Below are 25702 nucleotides of genomic sequence, written 5' to 3'. Positions count from 1 at the left end.
GCAGCTGAGTAATAAACAGTCGAACCTCTTACCTGGGCTTAGTCACAAGCTCTCTTGAGCAATCACAGGTCAGCTTTTTAGACCATTGTGGGTTTCTGTTAGTACTTGTTTCTGTTACCTGAACATGGGCTTTACCGGCTCTTAGCAGGCATAACGGCTTCGGGCGAATTCAGAAACTCAGTAACCTAGTTTGGCAGTGTGAAAGAGTTGGAATGCTCTGGGCACAGGCCCACGCAGGCCTGGACCACAGGGCTAGACCATGGCTGCTGATGCCAGACCAGGGCTCAGCTCTCCCACAGCCTTGCTCTGTCCTGGGGCCTCGAACTGTATACGATCTCTACCCTTGTCCCGCCCCTGTAACATGTGCGGGCAGCCCTGGAGGAACCAGACAACCAGGCCCTACTAGAGCCAGGAGTCTAAGACCCCTTGTGAAGAACTGAGAGACAGCACTCCTGGCGATGGCCTCCTACAACCCCCACCTGGGATCTTGTGATCCCACCTTCACGTGGCTTCAATAAGTCTTGCTCCTGTTGAGGGGTCGGGGGACAATGGGGGAGGAAAGACTTCCCGCAGGTCACAGCCCACTGCAAACAGTCAACCATGTAGGAGGCTACTTTGGAGGTGGAAGCTGGGTGTGGTTTAGAGGCAGGGAAGGCTTGCTCTCTGAAGTGGATGCACAGGTACTTGGCACACCTTCGCCTCACGCCCCTCACACCCAGGGGACCACAACCAGGAGCAGAGAGGAGTCTGGTGTGTGTGTGCCCACTGACCTGTGCCAAGGAAACTCTGCTGCCTTGACCTCCCTTATCCGGGGTTCCTAGAAAATAGGGCTTTGTTTTCAGTCCCAGGTGTCTGACAGTGACCTCTCATTGTAAGATCTGCATGGGCAGACTCCCTGGTCACAGTGTGGAAACCAGTCCCACCAGTTCTGTCGTCACCTACCTCCTCCAGCTGAAACGTGATCCGAGGCTGGATGGACAGACACCAGCCTCATCCCTTGGGCCAAGCACACCAGCAGAGCGGGGTCGGGAGGACAGAACCATGAGTGCCCACTGTGGCCATGGAGCAGAACCGCAGTCAGCTGTGGCTACTAAAGACACTCCAGTAAGGGAACCCCATCAGTGTCCCATGGGGTCAGGCCATGGCAGCCCCCCATTCTGGCTGGTGACTACAAATCTCCAGGGCAGGGACATCGCCTAGCATCCCTCCTGGCTGTGCAGCCACCTCCTCACTGCTAAGTCCATGTGGTTTGCCTCCGAATGCTTCAGTCCTTGAAAAGCAAAGCATAAAGGTGTCACTCAATACGTCAGGCTGCTTCTCTTGTCCTGGCCCAGGTGAGCCAAAAGGCTGGCAATTGTGTGAGTGTATAGGACTCCCTTCCAGCCTGCCTTGGTGACGGGCCTCCCTCCCCCTGAACATGCTTGGTGCTAGGAGCCATGCTGGAGTGGGGTTGGTTTAGGACAGTGCTGCTTTTATGGGCACAGAGTCTTCTCGGCACCCGGCCATGCACCTGTTTATGTGGAGGCCCTTCACCAAATAGTGCTGCTGGTGGAAACTGTCTTCCTCAAGTGGACTCGGCTCCTATGGGTTGGGGGAAGGGTGGAAAGTGCCTTTGTCCTGGGTTCCCCATAATTCACTAGGCCCCTTGAGGCTCCTGTGTACCTGAGGTACAGCCACACACACCCTATTCTTACTCCTGTTTTTCCTTTTCCTGCCTAGGAATGTGACCACTAACCCCCTGAATCTGAGAGAGAAGCAAGGAGTCCTCATTTCTGTGTCCTCTCCCCCTCCATTTCCAAGGGGTTGCCAGGCCTCGTTATTGACCGTGGTTTCCCCAAAGCCCTGCTGGCTGACCTCTTGCTTTCCAATCTATTCGTCACTGTCCTAACTCAGGTCTTAACATCTCTTCTCTGAATTGATTCAGCTGGGAACCTGTTACTCCCTTAGTCAATGAGCTTCAGTGGATCCCTTTTGCCTAATAGCCGAATATCAAAATTCCTTGGTATGGCATTCAGGGCCCTCTATCACGCAGACCTCACTTTCCTCCCTAGCCCTGGATTTGAAGGTTCCAGCATCCCTTGCTGTCTCTCCCACCTCACTGTACCACTGAGCCTCACCACACATCACACCTCCATGCCTGCCTCCTTCCCTGCCCCAGCCCTGTCCATCTGCCCACGCTGACCTTCCAACACCCTTTCCCTGTCTGGAAGACCACCCCTACTGTGGAGTCTTCTCTTCTATTTCTCTCACAGCACTTGGCTCATACTTCCATTGTGCCACTTGTGTTGGTTCTCCCTCTCTCCTTTCCTGCCCCCCCCCATATGTATACTATACGGAACACTTACACACATACGCGTATGTATATTGAACAAGTTTTTACTGCGTGCACTATGCTAGGCACAGTAGAGAGAGCCAAATCAACCAGAAGCATGCTTGACAGACTTATACTTCAGTAAATATTGGTCTCACCCTCATGCTCTCAGTTCCATAGGGATAAAGGTCATCTGTGCTCTTGATGCCTGTCTATTACAGTCCCCGGCACACAGTGGCCACTTGCTCCGTGAATGGTCACTAAGTGAACCCCAGTGGGCGGAGGTAGATACCGGAGTGGAGGGACAGGGTAGGTGGGTGGGTATCTATGGGTACCAGGTAAGTGGGAAGTCAGGGAAAATCACATCCTGCCCTCACTTTCTAAATGGCAGCCTGTATTCGGTATGTGGTCAGCCCATTCATGTGGAACCATCGTCTAGGGAACCCTGATGCCAATTTCGTGAGTTGATCTAAATGTTTTCTCTAAAAAAGGTCTGTTCTTCTCGAAGTGTGTGTGTGCACGACCACTCTGGTCTGATCACCTGCCCCTCGAGCCAGCTCGTCCAGATGGACAGTGTGGGGCCCGGCTGCTCTAACACCTGTCGCTCCTTGTTTCTTTCAGAGATTTGAAACTGGACAATGTGCTGTTGGACCACGAGGGCCACTGTAAGCTGGCAGACTTCGGAATGTGCAAAGAGGGGATCTGCAACGGAGTCACCACGGCGACCTTCTGTGGCACGCCCGACTACATTGCCCCCGAGGTGAGTGCTGTGGAAATCTGAGCTCCACGGTAACCCCGGTGAGAGATGCTCTGCTTGCTTTCGTGCGCTGTGGCTTTGTGGGCAGCGTTGAAAGCTGATGCCTCCACACTCCTTTGTCGTCACTTGGCTGGATGATGGCTGAAAATGTCCTCAGTTCCTCTAAATAAGAATTTGAGCCAAAAATTGTTTTTGTAAACTTTGCGGTTGCTTTCAGGCTTTAGCCCTGAATGAGGAGGACTCATGTCTCTTTACTTTTTCCTTATCTCTACTCTCTATCTCAGACCCATGTAGCAGAAGTAAAGAAAAACTCTCAAATCTTTTCCGTACAAGTGAGCCAGCCCACCCCTCTTCCTCTCCTATAGCTGGAGTCCCAAACCCCTCTCTGTTTTGTATCTACCCGTGTCATGACCTTGGTCTAAGCAGGCCAAAAATGTTTGATTGCCTGGATGAGAAGCTGGCTTTTGAGTTGACCACAGGGAAAATTGGCCACTCTCTAGAGCTAGAATGAAACATGGATATCAACACAGGAAACTCAGTTTTTTCACTTTGATATTTCGTAATCTATTGTTTTCTCTAGTTATTAAGGATGTATTTGTTAATCAGACATGCAAAGCGCTTCTCACATCGCCCTCCCTCCTGCACAGATCCTCCAGGAAATGCTCTACGGGCCTGCGGTCGATTGGTGGGCAATGGGCGTGTTGCTCTATGAGATGCTGTGTGGTCACGCGCCCTTCGAGGCAGAGAACGAAGATGACCTCTTTGAGGCCATACTGAACGACGAAGTGGTCTACCCTACTTGGCTCCATGAAGATGCCACAGGGATCCTGAAATCTGTAAGTTTGGCTTACTTACCTAGTAGCCGTTTTCGACCTACAGCAAACCAGCTTGCTAGATGGGATTCTTGTGTCTTTATTTAATGACTCGTGCCAATAAGCTACGAGCTTTAACTGAAATATGTGATTTCATCTGTAGAATCAAAGAACCAGAGTTCTCTCAGGCTGTTTCCCTCTCTTACATAATAGGTAGTTCGGAGCCAACTATGATAGCAGTTGACAGTGTTGCTTGCCAACTATCCAGTATTTCTACCACTTGTGGCTTTAGTGCGATGCTCCCTTCAGTCAGGACCTGCCGTAGTGGTGGGTCACATGACCACTATTCCCAGTGTGTTGCACTATTGATTGTGTTTCTGCTGGCGATGTCCAGGGAGCAGGACCCAAGGCCCTTTCCCTTAGTGCTGGGAGGCGAGAAGGAAGGTTTCCCAACTTCTGCAGACCTGTTTTGCTTCCATGGTATCCTTAACGCAAGCCAGGTGCCAGGCCCAGGATTCAGGTGCGGTGAGGTGATGCACCATGTTGAAAAAGTCTATTTTTTTTTTTGCATGCATGTAAGGCATTATACTGGAAGCCTTATTTTAAATGAGAAAGAAACATAGATTGATGCCTTTATGTGGAAAATAAGAAAGCACATTGGAGTTTGGCTCTGTTCTGTAATGTTATTTGAGTTCGAAAACCATATATTACCACCTACTGTGTGCTTAGGGGAGAGTAAAGATGAAGATAGCTGGTTCGTTTCCAAAAGGTGTCGATGGTGCTGGGAGTTCCGGTTAAGAGGCCTGTGGAGCAGCTGCATTTTCTCATATAGGAACTCCAGTCCTGGGGTAAAATTTACTGTCTTAACACTTTTTAAATGTACAGTTCAGTAGCGTTAAGTACATTCATATGGTTGTGCAAAGATCACCACCATCCATTTACAGAACTTTTTTCATCTTCCAAAACTGAAACTTCATACCCCTTAAACACTACCTCCCCCAGTCCCTGGCAACCACCACTTTGCTTCATATTTCTGTGGGTTTTACTGTGCCACGCATAGCACCTCATGGAAGTGGAATCATACGTTTGTCCTTTAGCAATTCAAAAATTTTTTAAAAGCCTGGGATCAGAATCCAGATTTTCCTGAAGCCAGTCCAGGGCTNACAGTTCAGTAGCGTTAAGTACATTCATATGGTTGTGCAAAGATCACCACCATCCATTTACAGAACTTTTTTCATCTTCCAAAACTGAAACTTCATACCCCTTAAACACTACCTCCCCCAGTCCCTGGCAACCACCACTTTGCTTCATATTTCTGTGGGTTTTACTGTGCCACACATAGCACCTCATGGAAGTGGAATCATACGTTCGTCCTTTAGCAATTCAAAAATTTTTTAAAAGCCTGGGATCAGAATCCAGATTTTCCTGATGCCAGTCCAGGGCTCTGAGCTAGACTACATCTGGCCATTCTCTATTTTTCTTCTACTTCCCATTAATAAGCATCTTTTAACCTCAGAGCCCCATTTAGGTGTTTTTAGCACCTAAATCACTCCCTGCTGTGATTCTTTCCAGTTGCACCAGAAACATAAGCCCCTGGAGGAAGCTACTAGGATACTGTGTACTTACTACCCACATAGCATCAATCTGTCACCTATTTAACTTTCAGTAAAGTCAGATAGAATGTTTATAATAATGTTACAGCATTATTTAAAGATTCTGCATTTGAATAATGCCATAATACCAGAAATAATGATCATTCTATTGACCTGAGATGAGTCTGCAACCCTGGAAGAAGAAAACAAATACTAGTTAGTAAACTAGAATCCCTGTTTAATTCAATTCAGCCAATACTCATCAGAAGCCTTCCCTTCGCTTGGCCTGTGCTTTGTGCTGGGAATGCCAAAGGTGGAGAGACGTGGCCTCTGATGTTGCCCACAATCTAGTAGGAAGGGGAGAGTGTAAATAAATACTTAGCTCACTGCCAAAAAGAGATAATCAGAGCCATCTCTGGAGGCAGAGACAGGGAAGGTGACCCAAGGGGTGACACAAGGACAAGACAGAGGAAGTAGCACTTGAGCTGGGTGTTGGGGAATAAATAAGGGTTCAGTGGGGTATACAGCCCCAGAGGCAGGAAGCAGTGTGCACGGTCGCAGACCGGCAATGACAAGCTCTGTACCCCCAGAGTGTTAGGTGCAGGGAGGGGTCAGTGAAAGAGGGGTGTAGGACATGTGAACTCTGAGGGGCCTGGGAGACAGACAGGAATTATATACACCTTGCCATTGATCACATAGGTCGGGAACTCAGGAGAAGCTGGAGCTGATCACTGCAGCGTGTAGTGAGGATATGGGAGCAGATATTGACTAGGGGAGGGGACATAGAGAAAGAGGGGACAGAGGATGGGGCCTAGGATACACCAGTGTTTAAGGGGTGGCAGTGGAAGAGGGTTCAGTGAGAAGGTTAGGAAGGAATGAACATCTACATCTGCAGTGTGTGCACCATTTACTCCTGGTGGAACAGGCCAGCAGTTTTACAGCATGACTGACCCCCCTAAACTGATGCCTGCAGTAACTCTTGAGCCGCACTGGCTAGGACCGAGTGGTCTTAGGCCAGGTATGAAGGGCTTGCAGGCTATATCTGTGCTGGGGGTTAGGTGAGTTAAGGACTCTGAACAAGATTGCATTTCATTGTACAGTTCCAGCTCGAGGAAGGCACACCGCTTTCTTTAAAAATACAGGCTTTAGGCTTTTTTTTCCGGGATTCTGTGAGGTTAGTGACTTCCAGAGTTTCTAAAGTTGAAAGTTGACTCCATTCAGTGATGTCTTGCATAGTCCTAAAAACTGTCAGGAGGTCGTGTTGCTAAGTTTTGGATTGTAATCACTTGCCTTTAACCTTAATTTCATCGAGCTCGGTGACTATTAGAAACACATATACAGAATTTCAGAGACAGCAGATCCTTAAACATAGGGTCCATACCCCTGGGTGGTAGGTGAAGCTGAGGCCCGGACAGTAAATCAGGTACAGGTGGCAGAATGGGGAGAGCAGCACACCGACATGAGTCAAAAGGCCCTGCTCCTCTCCCGCCTCTGCTTCCCGGTCTCGCCCTCTGCAAGGCGGGAGGATGGCGCCTGCGGGGCCCACTTCCAGTGGGGTGGTGCACATGAAAGCATTTTTGGAGGGGCCTGCACTGTGCAGGAGTAAGGCAGTAATGTTGTTGAGTCATGACTAGTGAATTTACAATGTGCTGAGAGGTGTCATTATCTTCCTCCTGTGCTTGAAGAATTCACCAACATCATCAAGATCATTACGTGCTAAATTGTACACGAGGCTGGGTTAGATTTTTCTCCTGCAGAGAACTGGATTTGTGGTTTTCCAGGAGCTCTCGATCTAAACCAAAGACACTCATGTGGTGTGTAGTCAAACAGGTATTGATCCTCCCGGTCGTCAAACAGAAACCTGCCACTGCAGATCGGCCCAGGACAGCTGTGCTCACGTGCTGTGTGTGCAGAGATGAGCAAGACAGACATCGTCCCTGTTCTCATGGACTTTACAGTCCCGTTGGGGTGGGAAGAGACATGTTTTAAAAAGAAATTCTACAAATAACTACATATAAACTTACAATGCAATAAGAAAAAATTCCGAGTTGCTTTGCGAGTATGTAACAGGCAGACCCATCTAGGCCATCACGGGAGGCTATGCTGGGGAAATGGCATTTCAGCTGAGAACTGAGGCTGCAGAGGAGTTAGTCAGGTGTACACGTGTGCAGTGTTCTCGAGGAAGGAGAAGCCCTTTTGAGTGAGTCTGTGGCTGACCTGTAACAAGCACACGTGTGGGGAAATGGTCAGGGTGGGACACAAGGACTCAAAGGACACCGAGACCATGTGAAGGAGAATAGCCTTTACCTGACACGCCAACATGCATCATTGAAAGACTGCAAGCGAGCTTAAGTGACTAAACTATTCTTTCATAGTTCAAAGGTCACTCTGGATCTAATAGACTGAAGTAGTCACAGTTGAAACACCTGGAATTTTTCCAAAATAGTCCAAGAGTGGTAGAGAGGAACAGATTAAACAAGACTGGGCATGTGTTAGTAATTGTCAAGGCTGGGTGATGGGCACGTACTAACATGCGTTTGAAAACATCCATAAATGGTGAATTTTTGAAAATGAGCATAGGAATCAAAGTGCGTACATGTGCACATGAGTAGACTGTGTAGGACAATGAACTTTGCCTTCATGAATGAAATGAAATGATTTAACAATGCAGATATATACAAAGAAGAAAAATGATGTAAGCCATGGATCTATGTACGTCATTTTTTAAGTTTCGTTTTGAATTTATTGTGAAGTATTCCAGTAACAATGGATCTGGCTACATCTTTGATTCCCAATAAGAGTCTCCAGGCCCTGGCCTAGGCGTGTCTATCACCCTCATCATTTTTATGCTGCAGACAAAATTAATCAGTGGTTTCAGCATACTTATTTTTTTTACTACCCATGAACAGTCTCCATACCTTCTCAAAAAATGTCTCGTCAACCCCCAAGTTGAGTACCTAAGTGTACCCCAAAGAAGGATTTTTAATGAATGAATGGGAACAGAGAAGGAGCGCTCTCGCTAGTGCACTCGGCCCCAAGCTGCTGCCCTGGTGACCCTGTGCGATTTCGCTCTGCTGGGCCGTGTCTGCCCTTCCCACTGAGAGGCGGGAGGGCTGAGGTCTCCCAGCCAGCCCTTCACATTTGCTCTCACCACCACCTCTCTGCGACCGGTCACCCCTAATTGGCTTCCCGAAACTCCTGATCTTTTCTTTGGAACATGAGGTCAGGGCTGAAATGAGTGTCTGCTGAGTATTTTCCTTGGCCTTTTATATTTTTCCTTAAAAGAACAAAATGCTTTTTGAATTCTTCCCTACCTTTTTAAATGGAAAGTATTATTCCATATCTGTAGGAACTATTTGGATAGCCATTTATAGTAAATAACATTGCCATAGAGCTATAAAGGCTTCAGGGCGTTGTAGGGTATGACAGTGTCAGTGAGTGCCATGAATTCAGAGTGAGGGGTGGTCTTGCCCAGCATTCCAGAGACAGTGGTGGGACAGGAAGGGCACCAATGTCTTGCCCAGCGTGACTCCTAACCCAATATGACTTCTTACCCTGGCCCTACCCACCATTACCTCTGCTGCCACCCTATAATAGTGGACTTTTGAGTTCTTCGGGCATGGATGTCCAAACATTTTGTATAGACATGGGCAAGGGGCGGGCACTTGCCTCTGAGAACACTCTCCAGGGGATACAGTTTTCAGCCCAGGACTTCTAAAAAATTTCTCAACTCATTAACCAGTGAGACTCACAATGAAAAATAATGATAGTATGTGCTTCCAAAAATGCAATAGATACTTTCCTTGCTTACCCTTTTGTCTCTCATTTCTCATCTTCCCTTTAAACATGCAATATGTGTTAAATGCTCACGTGTGCGTGCTATGAAAGCAAACAGTCCCCACCCCCACTCTTACAGAATAGATTATAAAGGCTCACAACATCCACAGAAATTAACACCGAAAAGGTATATATACTTGTGTAAAGAACAGATATAGGCTTCCCAGATTTCTGACCTTAAAGATGATATTTTTATGGTTTTTGATCTGGTTTTGGAATAAATGACTTCTCTTGACTGAGTTTCCTAAACTGGCACCAAATCATTCCAAAGAGCTAATAAGCATGACAGAAGAAAATGTATAGTTTTCTTAGAGCTTCTGTGGTTGCACTGAGTTTTGCCTGCAGCGAGCTTGGGAAGGCGAGGGCTGCTGAGGTGATCGTTCCTTTGTGCTAAATCATCTCCTGGAAAAAATCGTGAGGCTCAGCGCTGACTCAGGTGAGTCAGCTGTAGGGTTGTGTTATGCATTGTTAGGCAAGCTAATGCCCTTGCCTCTGAGCTCACACAGGTGGCCAGGTTGGTGAAAGGAGTTTGGTCCGTCCTGAGTCACCTTTGTCAGTTTGGGAGGCATTGTAAACTTAGCATCAGAAGGAGATTATAGAGCGCTCTTGTTCCTAAGCTTTATAGAAATTAAAGTGTGTGTGTACGTGTGTGGGTTTATCCGTCATCACACATATCAGATTTCATCATCTGTGCATTGTCTACAGGAGTTCTGTTTGCCTCTGTGAACACTGAGGGAACCCCAAAGATCTTCTTTTTGCCACATGTGTCCTACACCTGTCACCAGGCAGTTGATCAGAGCAGTATTGAGTTTGAGCCTCTGTATTTCCTACTCCCCTCCTGGTAGAGGTTGGCATGCTCAAGAGAGCAACCATAGTAGTCAGCCAGGAGGAGGCGGAGGAAGTGGAGGAAAAACTGGAACTGGAGTAATGCATAGAATCCAACTCTGGGCCATTAGAGCTGATTTTTCAAGCACTGTTTTGGGGAGAATCCAAAAGAAAGTTACTGTAAGATCTTTAACAAGAGGGGTGGTGTCATATTAGACTTCTGGTCAAGATAGCACAGTAGGTAAATGCTGTGCTTGCCTTCTCCCACAATCACATCAAAATTACAGTTAAGTTACAGAACACACATCATGAAGAATCACCTGAAGACCAGCTGAACAGAAGTCTTAGAACTAAGAATATAAATAAGAAGCAACAGTGTGACTGGTAGGAGGAGCAGAGATGCAGAACAGGCAGGTCTCGCACTCACGGTGTGGCAGTTACGAACTGGGTCATCCAGGCTGTGGAGGTCCCCCCTGAGGAGCGAGGGTTCCCAGCGCCACACCGGTCTCCCCAGCCTGGGGCAACAGTGCGGGGAAGAGGAGTCCACATAACATCCGGCTGTAGAAACTAGTGGGGATTGTGTCCGAGTGATACAGAGGGCTTCTGGAGTCCTTGACATTCCTTTTTTAAAGATTTTATTTATTTATAGAAAAAGGGGAAGGGAGGGAGAAAGAGAGGGAAACATTGATGTGCAAGAGAAATAATCAGTAGCCTCTCACATGTCCCCCAACTGGGGCCCTGACCCACAACCCAGGCATGTGTGCTGACTGGGAATCAAACCAGTGACCTTTCAGTTCACAGGTTGGTGCTCAGTCCACTGAGCCACACCAGCCAGGACCTAGACATTCCTTTTGAGGGACTAACTCACAAAGTTATTGGGTTGGCCAAAAAGTTCATTTAACTTTTTCTGTACAGTGGCTATAGTAGTGCTTAGTTGTCTTTAACTTCATCCAAAACAATTTTGTTAGGTTGTATTGTGACAGCTGTCATATCAGTGTGCATTTTTTTAAAAAAACCTTATCAAGACTGGTGAATTTTCATGCAGCTATTTAATATGAAAGATGGAAGAAAGTATGTAACATTTTCTGAGTGTTATGCTTTATTATTTCAAGAAAGGTAAAAATGTAGCTGCAACAAAAAAAGTTTTGTGCAGTGTATGGAGAAGGGTCTGTGACTGATCAAACATGTCAGAAGTGGTTTGCACAGTTTCTTGGTACTATTGACATTTTGGCCAAATAATTCATTGCTATAGGGTTGTGTTATGCATTGGAAGATGTTTAGCAGCACCCCTGGCCTCTGCCCACTAGAAGCCAAAAGCAGGAGATAGCCAACATACTCAAAATATCCAAATCAATGAAGTTGTTGGTGAAAATGAAAAATGTCATTTTACCAAAAAAAAAAAAAGAAAAGAAAACAATCAAAAACCAAATGGACTTTTGGGCCAATCCGGTACTTGCTCTGAGCTCCAGCCCAGGGGCAGCAGATCAAAAAGTGCCAGAGACGTAGAGGGAGAAGCCGAACTGACCGGTGTCCAGACAGCTCTCTCCCGGGACAGGAGCCCTGGCAGGCACCATGGTTTCTTTGTTGAGTCCTCCTCCACCCATACAGCAGGCGCAGTGGGTTGCCAAATCTCTGATCTCCATTAACCTGGCTAACAGGTTCACCACACTGATTCCCTGAGACCCTGCCCCACACAACTCACATCTACCTAAGGCGTTGCCAGGTGGCTTCCTCACTGGCAGGCTGCCCCAGTTCACACTGCAGACTGTCCTAACAAGTAGTAGCTGACCTCAGTGTACCTTGTATCTCTTGCTAAGAAGCACCAAGCCTGGTACGATGCAAATTGAGACTAATAACCACTCTTAACTTTTACTAGGTAGCCCCAAACCTGCCATAAGCTGTGGCCATTGTTGGCTTGGAAAATTAACTTCAGCCAAGTGGCCACAAGCCTGGCACAAATAATAGCTCACGTAGTGGTACCCCCTGAAGGGTCCCAAGCCTGGCACTAGTAGTAGCCAGCCTCAATTCACAACATAGTCTCTCCCAAGCACCTTTTTTAAAAAATATTTTATTCATCTGTTTTTAGAGAGGGAGAGAAACATCGATGTATGGTTGCCTCTTGTGTACCCCCAACGGGGGACCTGGCCTGCAACCCAGGCATGTGCCCCACTGGGAACCAAACCTGTGACCCCCTGGTTCTCAGGCAGGCACCCACTTCATTGAGCCATACCAGCCAGGGCTCTCCCAAGCACCTTTAAGCCCAGAACAAGCAGAAACAAACCACATATCACTATGTATCTCCTATCAGGTGGCCTTAAGCCAAGCACAAACAGTGGCTGACCTTGGCCTAACCTGGAACCTTTTCTAAGAGGTTCTAGAACCAACACACCTGGTGGCTAGCTTCAAACCACACCAGAGTACCACCCAACCAGTTCCACAAATGACACCCCTGAAGGGCAGACTTGGCTGGCACCAGAGCCCTGCTAAAGTGACCCCTGCACTGTGGGGTTAGCCCGCTGCACTGGAATTAGCGCCTCCCCATGCACAACAACTGACAGTTAGAGGCATGGTCAGTCCTCAAAGCCAGTCAGCCTGAGGGTCAGTCCTTCCCACTAACATCAAACAGCAGTCAAGGCTCAGTACAACAGCTGGGCACACCAACCCACACAAAGGACACCAGCTCAGGTCACCTGGGAGACTGTGCCACTGAACCTCACAGAACACATACTACATACGGCCACACTGTTAAGATAAGGAGATGTAGCAGATCTAACATACAGAAACAAACACAGGGAGTCAGCCAAAATGAGACAAACATGTCCCGAATGAAAGAACAGGACAAAAATTCCAGAAAAATGAACTAAATAAAATGGAGACAGGCCACCTACCAGGTACAGAGTTCAAAACACAGGTTATGTGGATGAGCAATGAACTTAAGGGAATAACAGATGAACTCAGTGAGAACCTCAGCAAAAAGATAGAAACCATAAAATAGAACGAGTTAGAAATGAACACTATAGTAACTAAAATACAGAATGCACTAGAGGAAATCAACATCAGATTAGATGAAGCAGGGGATGGAATCAGCAACCTGGAAGACATGGTAGTGAAAAACATCCAATCAGAACAGCAAACAGAAAAAAGAATTTAGAAAAAAAAAGATAGTTTAAGGGACCTCTGGGATAACATCAAGCCTAGCAACACTTGCATTCTGGAAATGCCAGGAGGAGGAGAGAGAGCAAGGTATTGAAAACCTATTTAAGAAATAACTGAAAACTTCCTTTACCTGGTTAAAGCAATGACATATAAGTCCAGAAAGTACAGAGTCCCAAACAAGATGAACCTGAAGAGATGCATACCGAAACACAACATAATCAAAATACCAAGAGTTAAAGACAGAGCAAAACTTAAAAGTAGCAAGAAGAAAAGCAGTTATCTTCAAGGGAAGTCCCTTAAACAAGACTGTCAGCTGACTTTTCAACAGAAACTGTAAAGGCCAGAAAGGAGTGTCATGAAATAAAGTGATGAAAAGCAGAGACCTGCAGCCAAGGTTAATCTACCCAGCAAGGCTATCATTTATAATAAAAGGAGAGATAAAGAACTTCCAAGACAAAAAAAAAGCTAAAGGAATTCATCACCACTAAACCAGTATTACAAGAAATGCTAAAGGGACTTCTTTACATAGAAAAGATTAAAAATATGAGTAAGAAATTGTGGGGGAATGCTCACTGACAAAAGCAATCACTTAACAAAAGCAGTGGTTCAGCCAACTGTAAAGCTAGTACAAAGGTTAAAAAGAAAAGGTAAGAAGATAATGTGTGGTCACAACAGTAAATTAAGGGATGCACACAAACACATACACAGAAGTAGAGAATAATAACATACATGGAGGGGTTAAGTAAAAATGGTAATGATTTTAGAATATGTTCAAAGTTAAGCAACCATCAACTTAAAATAGACTGCTATAAACAGTTTGATATATATGAAGCACATGGTAACCACAGACCAAAAATCTATAAGATTTTATAAAAGGAATAAAGAGAAAGGAATCCAACAACCACACCTAAACAAAAGCAAACTAAGAGGACAACTAAATCAGGAGCAGAACCATAGAAATAAAGACCACATGGAGGGTTAGCAACAGGAGAGTGGGAGGAGGAGAAGGAGGGAGAAGGTACAGAGAATAAGTAGCATAGACGGTAGGTAGAAAATAGGGGGGAGGGCAAGAGTAGTATGGGAAATATAGAATCTAAAGAACTTGAGACACGTGGTCATAAACTAAAGAGAGGGGAATGGTGGGGGAGGGGTGTGCAGGGTGGAGGGGAATGAAGGGGGTGAAATAGGACAACTGTAATGGCATAATCAGTAAAATATATTAAAAAATAGTCATGGAGATATAGAGTATGGCATAAGAAATGTGGTGAATAATATGGATAGGCAAACATAGGTTTATAGTTATTTGTATGGAAAATATTACAATAATTGATCAAGAATAAACCGTTTTGTGTGCTCACAACTGTCAACCTTCCCGTGCCCAGCCCTGTACTGCAGCAACTATGCAAACAGTGTCAGTGTCAGATGGGCACTGAACTCATCAGGGTGATTGCTTTGTAAAGATGTATACATGTCCAATTGCAGTGTTGGAAACCTGAAAGTCATAATATTGTATGCCAACTGTAATTGAAGAGTAAAAAATAAATAAAAACACCACCATTCCTTTTCCTACTCCAACAGCTGCTCCCTGCCCAGACCAGCTGCATCGGAACCCTGCTCGCTCTGAGAGCGGCAGGGCGCTCTGCCGTAGCTGTGGGCCTAGGGTGTTCCACTCAGACCCCGTCCGAACAAGCTGGAGCGACGTTCCTGCTCTTGCTCCGCCACTATTCCATAGCAACACGGTTCCGTGTAATAACCTGTCCTTGGGAAGATGACAGTCTCTTTCCTCAGAGCTGTTTTAAAAGTCCGTTATGTGTCCGCTCCCTCCCCAAGCTCCATCCCACCCCCGGGGGGTTGCTGTCAGCCTCACTTTAGGTTGACACGTGTGTCTCTGCCTGACCCTATGGAAAAGAGACTTACCAGCACCAAGTCAAAGCCCTGGTGTCTCTCCTCTCACGCTGTCAGATAACTCACGTGCCTACCCTTGTCCCTATTACCACAGCTCCAGGCTGGTCGTGCTCCTGGCACAGGTCATTGTTGTGTCTGTGCATGAAGGGGGGTGAAAGGAGAAGGTTGGTGACCAGTTTTCCTAACTAGGTCAGACTACCTGTGATGGTAGCAAAAGACAGACACATATAGCTGCAACATGTATGCGGAAGCGTGCATTTGGTCACCCTCGTGTTGTACACCCATGTTAAGGGTGGCCATCAGAGCCACGAACCATGCTCTGCTCTGTGTCCTGTGCCCTTTCTCAGCTGCCTTTCCCCAGGACTCTCCGTAGAGCCATACAATGCCGTTCTCCTGTTTCAGAGCGCCCCTGGGAATATTGATGGGAATGTCCTGTGGCACAGTTCCCTTCCCTCCTGGCTCACCAACTCTCTCTGCTCTTTTGTCTGAAATTGAATGAAAGGAGAAGGTCATTTTGTTTGCCCAACAGCCAAATCCAACAATTAGATAGAAAATACAGTGTGTTCTCCATCCTGAAAGGAAATCTTATTAGATTGATTGCTGTATTTACATAACTAGTCCTCTTCCTCTGAAATCAAACAGATTATAAAAGAGGGAAAAAAGCACTTTTAGCCATTGCCTACATTTTAAAGAGTTTCAAAGCAGACTTGGATTTTGTTACCTGCATGCATTATTACACACAGTTAGTTTAAACTCTGTGCTGTGGAACATCCAACAGCTCAAAACCAGGGCCTCGTCATTGGCAGCAGAGCCCCCGAGACCCGGGCGTGCTGCACCTGACACCCAATTGGCAAAGGCATTGCTGCGCTGCACGCTTCGTCCCACATTCATTACCTCCCTTCTGTTGTTAAAGCGAATACAACTGCACATTGAGACCTACTTGTCTCCTTAGTTGAAGATTGTCTTTAGAAACCTGTACTTTCAGAAGAGTGGTTTTTCAGACACCATAACTACCACCCAGCTGTTGGTGCCCAGGGCTGTGAAAGCAGAAATAGGCCTTGTTCTGTCTCTACTGACTACAAAGTGGAGGAAGTGAGCCTGGGGTCAAGGCCAACCTCAGGTTTTAGTCTCTCAAGCCCTGCTCCTGCCTTTGGGTAGAACAGGATGGACTTACAACTGGCTTAACAAGATGCCTACAGATACGAAAATCGATCAAGGGCTTCTTGTGGGACGGGCATTTTACACTGGTTATTTCATTTACTTGTCATAGCAACCTTCTGAAGTACAGAAAAATCTCAGTTTTATAGTTGGGGAGTGTGAGGCCCAGAGAAGTTAAGAAATTTATACAAGGCCACACAGCTTATCGGCAACAGAACGGGAAAAGAGACACAGAGCATGGGACCGCAAAGCCTAACCAGCTGACCTCTGCACCCTCCTGGCGCCCAGAGGGCTCTTATTTTTTACCTATCTTTCCTTGTCTGCAGTAGGCTTCCCGGGACATTCTCGTACGAACCTGCCCGAACGCCCACATTTTACTGTCAAACTTCCTTCGGGAAGGCCTGTGGTGGCCGCTTTCTCCTGCATCAGACCTCTGCGGCCTTGAAGGAGCTGTCAGGTTCCTCGTTCTCAGGCAGGGTGTGCCTCTAATTCCAGCCTCTGGTTAAATCCCACCCGAAGGAGGACCACTGAGGGGGAGTGCGAAATGCAGCCCTGCATTCTTGAGCCCTCCCCTCCCTCTGCTCTGCAGGCAGCTTGAGGCTTACACTCGGGGTGGAATCAGGTTTTCCACCCTGGCCTCCTCACTTTTTGCAGCTTATAAAACACTTACTAACCCTAGAAAACATTCTGCCTCCTTCAGTAAATGTGACCAGAATCTTTCATGAGGTCACTTTATTTTCCTCCTTGGCTGACTTTCTCCTTTGGAACACAGTCAGGAAGGTCAGCTGAGGTGAGGGCAGTTTTAAGCGTGACCTTAGACGCAGACAAGTGATTGCTCAAACGTTGTTAACTTGTTTGGCATTTAGGTCCCATCAGGGACACAAGCAAATAAAGTTTTCTGTAAAAGGATTATGTCATTACCCTTCACGGGGATGGGGACGGGTGTTGAGGTGTAGGCCTGTGCCTGGCCTGGGGCAGCAAGCTCCTCGCTCCCCAGCCCTGCACACCTCTGCCACTGTGTCCTGAGGAAGACTTCAGGGGACTAGTGGTACCTGTCCTCTTAAGTCCCCACCTGTGCATCTTTGGGAGGGGGACCATCTGAGCAGGGCTACAACCCCCTCCTCGACACAGTCCCTGTCCTGGTGTCTGTTTCAGGTACTTGGTCTCCTCTCACTTCTTCAGGAAGCCCTCCCACTGCCACCCTGGCTTTCCTTTCACTCCATGCCAGGGCTCAGGAGCCACACAAAGTAAGTGAGCAAAGCCAGCCAGCTGTGGTGGGACATGTGGCTGACCAGGGCTCGTCTGTCCCCTCTAAACAGGACACCTCTATTCAATTCCAGGCCATTTTTATCAAGAAGAAATAGAGCTCTTAGTGTTCCAGAATATCCCCTTTTCCAAGAGAAATTGGAAAACTTGACTTTTATGTGATGAGACATTTCCTAGTTTTTTAGTGTTTGGCAAGTAATTAAAAATATTTTAAAACACACTCTACAGGCCAAACACGATGTCTGAGGCCTCGGGCCGGTTTCAGTTTTAGACTCCCTCCCCCTCTCTGTAATTTTGCCTGCCCTTCCAGTTTTAGCTCCCCTTGCTCTCCCGTCAAATGTCAACACCTCAGAGTTAGAGCCCTAACCCTGGGCCGCACCCGGGTCTGCACAGCTAGTCATCCCCATGTGCCCCTGAAATCCGAAGCTGAGCTCATCAGCCTCCCAAAGCTGCACACTACAGTTCTTAAGAAATGTGAGATGTTTTTGTTTTGTTTCTCTGACAAAATGCTGTTACTACTGCTACTACCCCCATTAATATTAATACTACCCACCATAGTTAATCTGTTGCTCTTCTCATTACCTATTTCTGTTACCCAACACCAGTGCTCTGTCAGCTGGCTCACAAGGACAGCCCCTGTGACCTTGAACTCCCTTGTTCCCTTCACCCAGCTCCCTGCCACATGGATTGTTTGTTCTTCTTCCATGGACCCTGCAGGCCTTGTGCCCAACTTTTCCTTCCCATGAACTGGACACTTCCAGTTCCTGAAGCTATCATGTCTTCTCAGCTTTCGTCTCAACCTCCTCCACCATTCACCCCCACCCCCCACCAATGCCTGACCTCTCCATTCAGGCCATATTCATCACCCTGGGCAAGAGTCATCTCCCAAGTCACAGGGCAGCTCTTGTCACTCACCTCTTCATACACTTTTGATGGATCCTACAGGCTATACATTTCTCCACCGACATAGCAGGCTCTGCAGCCGTCTGTGCTGTGTGAGGCATGAAGGAGGAAGACAGTGGTGCCTATGTCTGTTCTGGTCACCTGCCTCACCTCGGTCCAGCGCCACCTCTCCCGTGAGGCCACTGCTTGCCTTGTCGGCACCAGTGCTGTTCGCTGAGTCCCTCTTCAAAGCTCACCCAGCACTTTACTTCCCCCATTTAATCCACTGTGTGTTGTGAATGAAGTATGCTTGCCTCTGCCTCTTCTCTTGATCAACTCCTTCATCCTCACACCACCCCCTACTGTCCTTGTCATCTTTGTGTCTACACGAGGCCTCACGCACCGTCCTGCCTACAGTAAACACTTGTAAACTTCTGTAAGTTGAGCCACATTAAATTTTAAGTGGAGGATGGTTGTACCTAAGGGCTTACAACAAGACGTTAAAAATCAACACTATAGCCCTGGCTGGTGTGGCTCAGTGGATTGAGCATGGGCCTGTGAAGCAAAGGGTCACTGGTTCAATTCCCAGTCAGGGCACATGCCTGGGTTGCGAGCCAGGTCCCCAGTGGGGACACGTGAGAGGCAACCACACATTGATGTCTCTCTTCCACTCTTTCTCCTTCCCTTCCCCTCTCTCTAAAAATAAATAAATGAAATTTTTTTTAAAAAATCAACACTATAGTGCTTGCTTACTCAAAAGGATTTCTCAGAACTGGGAGAGAAAGTATCAAGCTAGTGAAAGGGTTACTCTACCTGTCTCCATTTGTAGGGATGCCATTTTTAGAGGAGGAGCAGTTGGGATCTCGCCTAGTTTTCCTTCGGCAGTACCTTTCCCCAGTGCTCTCTGGAAGCTTGGCCTCAGTGCCGGGGCAGGGAAGAATGGGCCAAGTCTCTCGGACATTGGCGTTTCTGACACCCTGGCATCGAGAGCCATGTACTGTTCCCCTTGCCCAGAAGAACAGGTTGTACCCACACATTCACAAGCTATCCTCTGCTAGCATCGTTGGCAGGCCTGGGAATTTCCCACAATCCACCTGGATCTGTTCTCCCATCCTTGTATGTTGAGTTTTTGGAAGCACAGTATTTTGTTACCATATTTTGCTGTGTATAATGAGCACCCAAGTTTTGTGTGCATTATACACACAGATTATTATACCCATGGTACATAATCATTATACCCATGTACAATGTGCATCCTTATTTTCCCCCCCAAAAATTTCAGGCGAAAAATACACATTATTCATAGCAAAATATGGTAATTAGCTCTTAGAATAAACACTGATCTTCCATTAGGGATTGTATCCCACTGACTTTCCTAAGGAGAGAATCTTCCTGTTTCTTTCGTGTATGTATTTTCCCTTTCCTTTCTGGGTTGGTAATATTAATACTCCCAATATCCAGGGAGAACCCTAGCAGCATGAACTCACAGCTCTCACAGGACTGAGTTAGTTATAAGATGAGTGTTTCCTAAACCCACACTGGCCCCTGTACATGCCTGGAGGGCTCACTGCTCGGATTGGACCTTGAAGTTCTGCTTCCAGTCCAGTACCACCTGTGACCTTCCGTGCTTGTCACTAGGAGTGGAGAGAGGCATTGAACCCCATCCCTGGCTTCATTTTTTTTCCATTGGTTCCCGCTGAAGTCTTTCCAGCATATTCTGAGGCCCACCCTGTCAGATTTGCATGGGGATTTCTGCTGCCCCCTCTTTCCTCCATATGATCATTTTCAGCTGAAGCAACACTGGAAGCTTCACAGGTGTGGACGGACATCTGGCGTGGTGGGAGCGCCACCTGGGACACCACCTTTTCATGTCTGTACCTTCCACAGGGTTGCCTTTTTACTCACTCGAGAAACTACTCCACAGCGATCTCTATGAACACAGAATTACTTCTGTCCTATATTCATAAATCAAACTTTGAAAGGAGTGCTCGGGGCCTGTTGTAAGTTGTCATGAAGTTGTTCAAAGATAACTTGATTTAACTTTAAAACCGAAAGCAAAACATATTATCCAAGGCAATTTTCTTTAAAAAAATGGGAAATTAAATTAGCTTCAGTGTTTTTGAAATCCAAAATCACATTCTGGCCAGGAAAAGTGAATTAGGCCATATAGTCCTTGGTCAGGACATGATCAAAACACCTTTCGTTGGGCCATTTTGTGAAAGTAGATTTAACCCAAAACATCTTGATAGGAGCCCCACCCCGAGGAATTTCCCAGCTGATCTAAATGCAGAAGATTTGCACACACACATTGCTTGAATGTGTTGCAATGCTCGTTTCAGCTTTTGGCCCATGGAGCAAGATTCTCAGCCATTAAACATTTCACAATGGAAGGAGAGGGCAGAAGGGAGCATCTTGAAAAAAAAAACGTTTCATTTAAAACTATATCTTTGTTGCATAAAGGAAAGCGGCCGACTTTGTTTATCCTAGAGCCAGAACACAGAGCATTTTTCACCCTTGCGGCTTCTTCACAGAGATCCTCCAAACCATGGCTCCCACTCTTCCCCCTGCGGTCTTGTCAGAGGCTGGGACTGCCGGCCGGGGCTAGTCCGGTCTCTCAGAAAAATGGCACAGCTGTTCCTAAAAGTAGCCCATTCATGAGATGCAGCCTGTCTACAACTGCTGAGCTGGAGAAAAAATTCTCACTATTTTATAAAAGGTTTCTCTTCTTCAGAGAGGAAAGAAAAAGACATGGTATTTACAGAAAATAGAACTGGACCCTTCTGCTTCATTTTAGTGGCCACATCTGAAATGGAAGTGGGGAAGGCCGTAAAAACACCGGCAATTGCGCTGTAAGGGGCGATTCACGTCGGCTCTGCTGCCCGTGAGGAAAAATCCAGCTAGTTAAGCAATATCAGCCTGGGAGCCTTGCACAGGCCCCTCTGCCAGTGCTGATGCGCACCACCTTGTGATGTACTTGTCGTATGTGACCGAATGACTGACACCCTTTCTCCCCCTCTCTCTCAGTTCATGACCAAGAACCCTACCATGCGCTTGGGCAGCCTGACTCAGGGCGGTGAGCATGCCATCTTAAGACATCCTTTCTTTAAGGAAATAGACTGGGCCCAGCTGAACCACCGCCAACTCGAACCACCTTTCAGACCCCGAATCGTAAGTGTCCAAGACGATCCTGGTAGACTTTCCTCTTTCTTAAATGTCATAGTGTTCCAGCAGTCTGTCGAGGAACTGGATGGCTCCCTGTGGAATAACCGAACCAGAAGTTCAGCCTGACACTCGGCAGGGCAGCCTCTCCTCAGGGGAGGCTGGGCTCCTCGCGCCTGAGGCAACACTGCTCCTTGTGCCCAGGCCACTTCACAGAGCTTCCACCTTGCTTGCCTTGGCCACATTCTCCCTTAACTTGAGTTACAGTTTCCTGGTGCCTACGGAGACTGAAACTTTCCAGGTTTCTCCAAAAGAGTTTGTCTAACTGAGAAAGTCATCATTCTTAAGCCAGTTTCTGTATGTCCCTTAGTCAGGGCACCCTTCCCAAGCCCCCAGGGAAGTAAAGGTGGCGTGAAATGCTACTAACCTCTCTAAGCCTTGCTCCTCGGCTTGGGGAGCCTGGTGTGTAGCTGATACCACAGCAAAGAGCTCGAGTCAGGACAGCCCATCTCTCCCTTGTGACTGGAGAAATACCAGGGGCACCAGAGAGGTGTCTCCCCACGCTGCGTGGGGAGGTCTTCCTGAGGGTGGTCCAGCTTTCAGTGTGAGAAGTAAGCTCTTCCTTAGCCATGGGTCAAGAGCTCCACGTTTGGGAAGGCAGCCACACTGGGCTAGCAGTAGATCAAGACTTAGGGGGCTGAGGGGTGCCTCCTCAGGTGGGGAGAAAAGTATCATGGACTCATGTAAGAAAAGTGAGGTCTAACAGTAGTAGAAATGATCTTTCGGCATAGCTTGTAAAGATATAAGATACTAACATTTCCAAACACACAGCTAGCTTAATCTACAATAGCCTGCTAGGTTGGACACCAGGCGCCCAAAGGTAAAGCCACTGCTTCTAATGGGCATCAGCTTCTCTGGGCAAGTGAAGCTTTGCCAGCTGGGCATAATGACTCTCACAGGTGAGTAAAGTGAGAGGCAATTTATTCCCTAAACTCAGCGCTTTTGAGAAGTCTTTTGAGAAAAATCTCTTCAAGCACGTAGACCTATGTACAAACAGTAAGTGGGACAACTGTGAACTCAGCCTCTATTGACAAATACAAGCTTGTACGCCTCTTAGTAAGGCCTGCTGAGCAGTGGCGCCTCCGTGAAACGGAGAGTAAAGGGTGAGTGAGTCGGCTGGTTCAGGTGACCAGATTAATTCCTTAGCCTCCCAGCCTCAGGCTGGCCTTACTCAGCAAGATTTTCATGGGGTTAGTGAATTGGTGGTTACCAAATGCCATAATAATACACAATGCAGTGGGTTCACTATTAAATGCTGTTTAATCATAATTGTTATAACTGTAAATAATGCTACAGAGTGAGAGGCAGAGAAATTCTCTGACCTCACTGGGCTCAGCCCCATGGAAGGCAAGTAAGTCTCAAGTGCATAGTCTGACCCTTGTTTTCTTTTGACAGAAATCCCGAGAAGACGTCAGTAATTTTGACCCCGACTTCATAAAAGAAGAGCCAGTTTTAACGCCAATTGATGAGGGACATCTTCCTATGATTAACCAGGATGAGTTTAGAAACTTTTCCTTTGTTTCTCCAGAATTACAACCATAGCCTGATGGGGGAAAAGAGGGATGGCATGAAAATCACAAGGGGACCCAGATTTTCCAGGGATTGTCCGTGCAGGGAACTCTGCAGCATCAGCCTTAGAACAAGAACGTGAACGTCAGGGAGAAGGGGGTGGACTCTGAAGATGGAACTTCAAGACAGCTGTGTCCAGTCCTGAGGGAGCCTTGGACAGAGCTGGCACTGCCGTGAGATTTCATGAAGAAATAGACTGTTCAGCTATGAGATTCCCTGGCTATTTCAGGCTTGGCATCTTAAGAGGAACCAAAAGGACAGTTGGTGTGAAGAATAAACTAGATCCTAGAAAATATTCTGGGGTAAACAGGCTTTTTGCTTCAAGAGATAAACCAAGACTTTGTATGAACCTGTCTGTGCTCTTCTTTAAGCCAATGAGCTCCTAATACCAGCAAGAGGTTGCCAAGTACTAATGAAGAATCTAAGGATAAGGAAATGGATGGCTTTCCAAATAGAAAGCGGTATGCAAAAAATTCATAACCTAAAGCCCAGTCTTGAAAGCAGATGTTGGGCAAGAAGACAACATTCCAGTTTATTCTCTTACCCTTACTTTGATATTTATTCAGTGCCCAGAGATGGTGCCACGAGGTTGAGTGCTCAGTGGCATCGTGTAAACAGGTTTGCGTTCACCAAGCTTTCTCTGTACTGTTCATTAATTTACCTGAATGGTGTTTGCATTGTGAGATGCCTCTGCACATTGCATATGTCACACTTCGTTGTCTGCACTTAACTCTTTCTCATACAAGTCTCACTGCCACAGAAGCAACTGTCCACAGAGGCAGCAGGTGAGCTAGAGGTGCTACCTGCTGGCTGGTGACATCTCATCGCGGGGCAACGAGTCATTATCGCTCTGGACTCCTCAGTGAAGAATCGCACGCCACTCACGTCAATGACCAGACTTATGGCTTACCCCTTAGCAGTTTATTTAAATTATATTTTAAGAGACAGCGATGTTTGTTCCATAAGCATTTTAATAATTAGAAAGAGTGCTTGTAAACAGGACATTTATTAAAGAAGGACCTTATAATATGTACCCATCTACTGAGTCGCAGAACATTGTCTGAATTGAAATAAAAGCATTTTGTAGCAAAGAAGAAAAAAAATTTCTTGTCTAGAAGGATTTATCTACTAGGAGAGTAGATATCCAATGAAAATAATAACTTTGAGCAGAATGGATAGAATTTTTTACTTAAAGCGAATCTGAGAGGAAAGGTTGACATAACTTCTGTGCATCCTTTAAATGAACATGGCCTGTTCCTTGCTGGCCACACTTTCCTTCTGAATCACAGTAATGACTGCTAAGCATGGCTGTAACAGACTAACCCTTGAACTCTCTGTAGTTAGGTATAATATTTATTTCTTATTTACACAAAGTACAGTGCCAGTTCAGTGGCCCTCTCCTGCCTGATAGCTATCCCATTTGAAATGTAGCTCCCAAGGTTGCCATGGCAAAGAAGAGAAGGATGGAGGAGGTGCTCTGAGAAGGGACATACATCGCCCCACTTACATTTGACTGGCCAGAACATGGCCTCCTTCATACTATGAAAGGGATGGGGAATTACAGAGCAGCAAGGGGTGTCTGGCTAATAGGAACGGTCTCATTCCAAGGTGAAAAGTGACTTGGCAATGAGTAGAATAGCTAAGACACCTCCCTGTTACTTTTTTGTTTAGCACGAGCCATTCCTAGGCACCCTCACCTACATAATTTCACTAGATCCTCATGATATGCCTGTGAGGTGAGGCAGGCCATTCTATCACTATTTCCAGTGTGAGTACTGTGGTGTATTTTACAGATGAGAGGCAAAGAGAGGCTCAAAGAAGCTCAGTTGTTGGTTGCTCGAAGGTTTCAGACTTGGTAAGGAGTGACTAGTCTGGAGTCTAAATCTCTGAAGTACTAATCCAACAGACTCCTGGAAAGGGAGGGATTGTTCTGACCTCATAGTTACTTTGCAGTTCAGAGTCTTCTACTGCTCTGTGGGGCTGATTAACTTGCTGTGGTTCTTTACCCTGGTAAAGAACCCCAAAGAATAAAGCATGCCCCCTGTGTGTTTATAGAATCCATTATCTCAGCCCTTGCAAAGGACCCACATTCCTCTTCGATGAGCCTGTAATCACTCGGCAGCTTCCCTCTTCACAATCTATTCTCAAGCTCACTACACTACATGGCCAGTTTGGGGTGTCATTCTTTTAAGTTAATTCCAGACCTATCAGGCAGTCATTTTGCTATGGCAGGATTTCCGTTGCTGCTTCCGCATTTGTCTTTTATGTGTGAGGAGAGAGGAGAGGTACAGGATATTTACAGAAAACGCAGTCTCTTACTCCAGGGTTAGAGCTCGGCTTCACATCTTTCATCAGTTCTCCTAAACCTTGCATCCTTTCCGAGGATCACAAGGCTGGCGGCCCGCCTGCGCTT

The 25702-nt window shown here is 46.7% G+C and overlaps 1 protein-coding gene across 1 annotated transcript in view; it reads left to right on the top strand.

Annotated features, from left to right (window-relative positions):
- PRKCH (protein kinase C eta) overlaps positions 1-24324 on the top strand; it is a 203026-nt gene extending 178702 nt beyond the window's left edge. The window contains exons 11-14 of the mRNA XM_037031633.1: positions 2933-3071; positions 3716-3904; positions 21526-21669; positions 23116-24324. Of these exons, the coding sequence (XP_036887528.1) occupies positions 2933-3071; positions 3716-3904; positions 21526-21669; positions 23116-23262 (619 nt within the window). The 3' untranslated portion in view covers positions 23263-24324. The remainder of the gene's footprint in view (positions 1-2932; positions 3072-3715; positions 3905-21525; positions 21670-23115) is intronic.
- The last annotated feature ends 1378 nt before the right edge of the window (positions 24325-25702 follow it).

Source organism: Sturnira hondurensis, unplaced genomic scaffold (genome assembly GCF_014824575.4).
Source record: "Sturnira hondurensis isolate 20B ecotype Veracruz unplaced genomic scaffold, ASM1482457v3 Scaffold0021143, whole genome shotgun sequence".
NCBI lineage: Eukaryota > Metazoa > Chordata > Mammalia > Chiroptera > Phyllostomidae > Sturnira > Sturnira hondurensis.
This window is presented reverse-complemented; position numbering and strand designations above follow the sequence as displayed.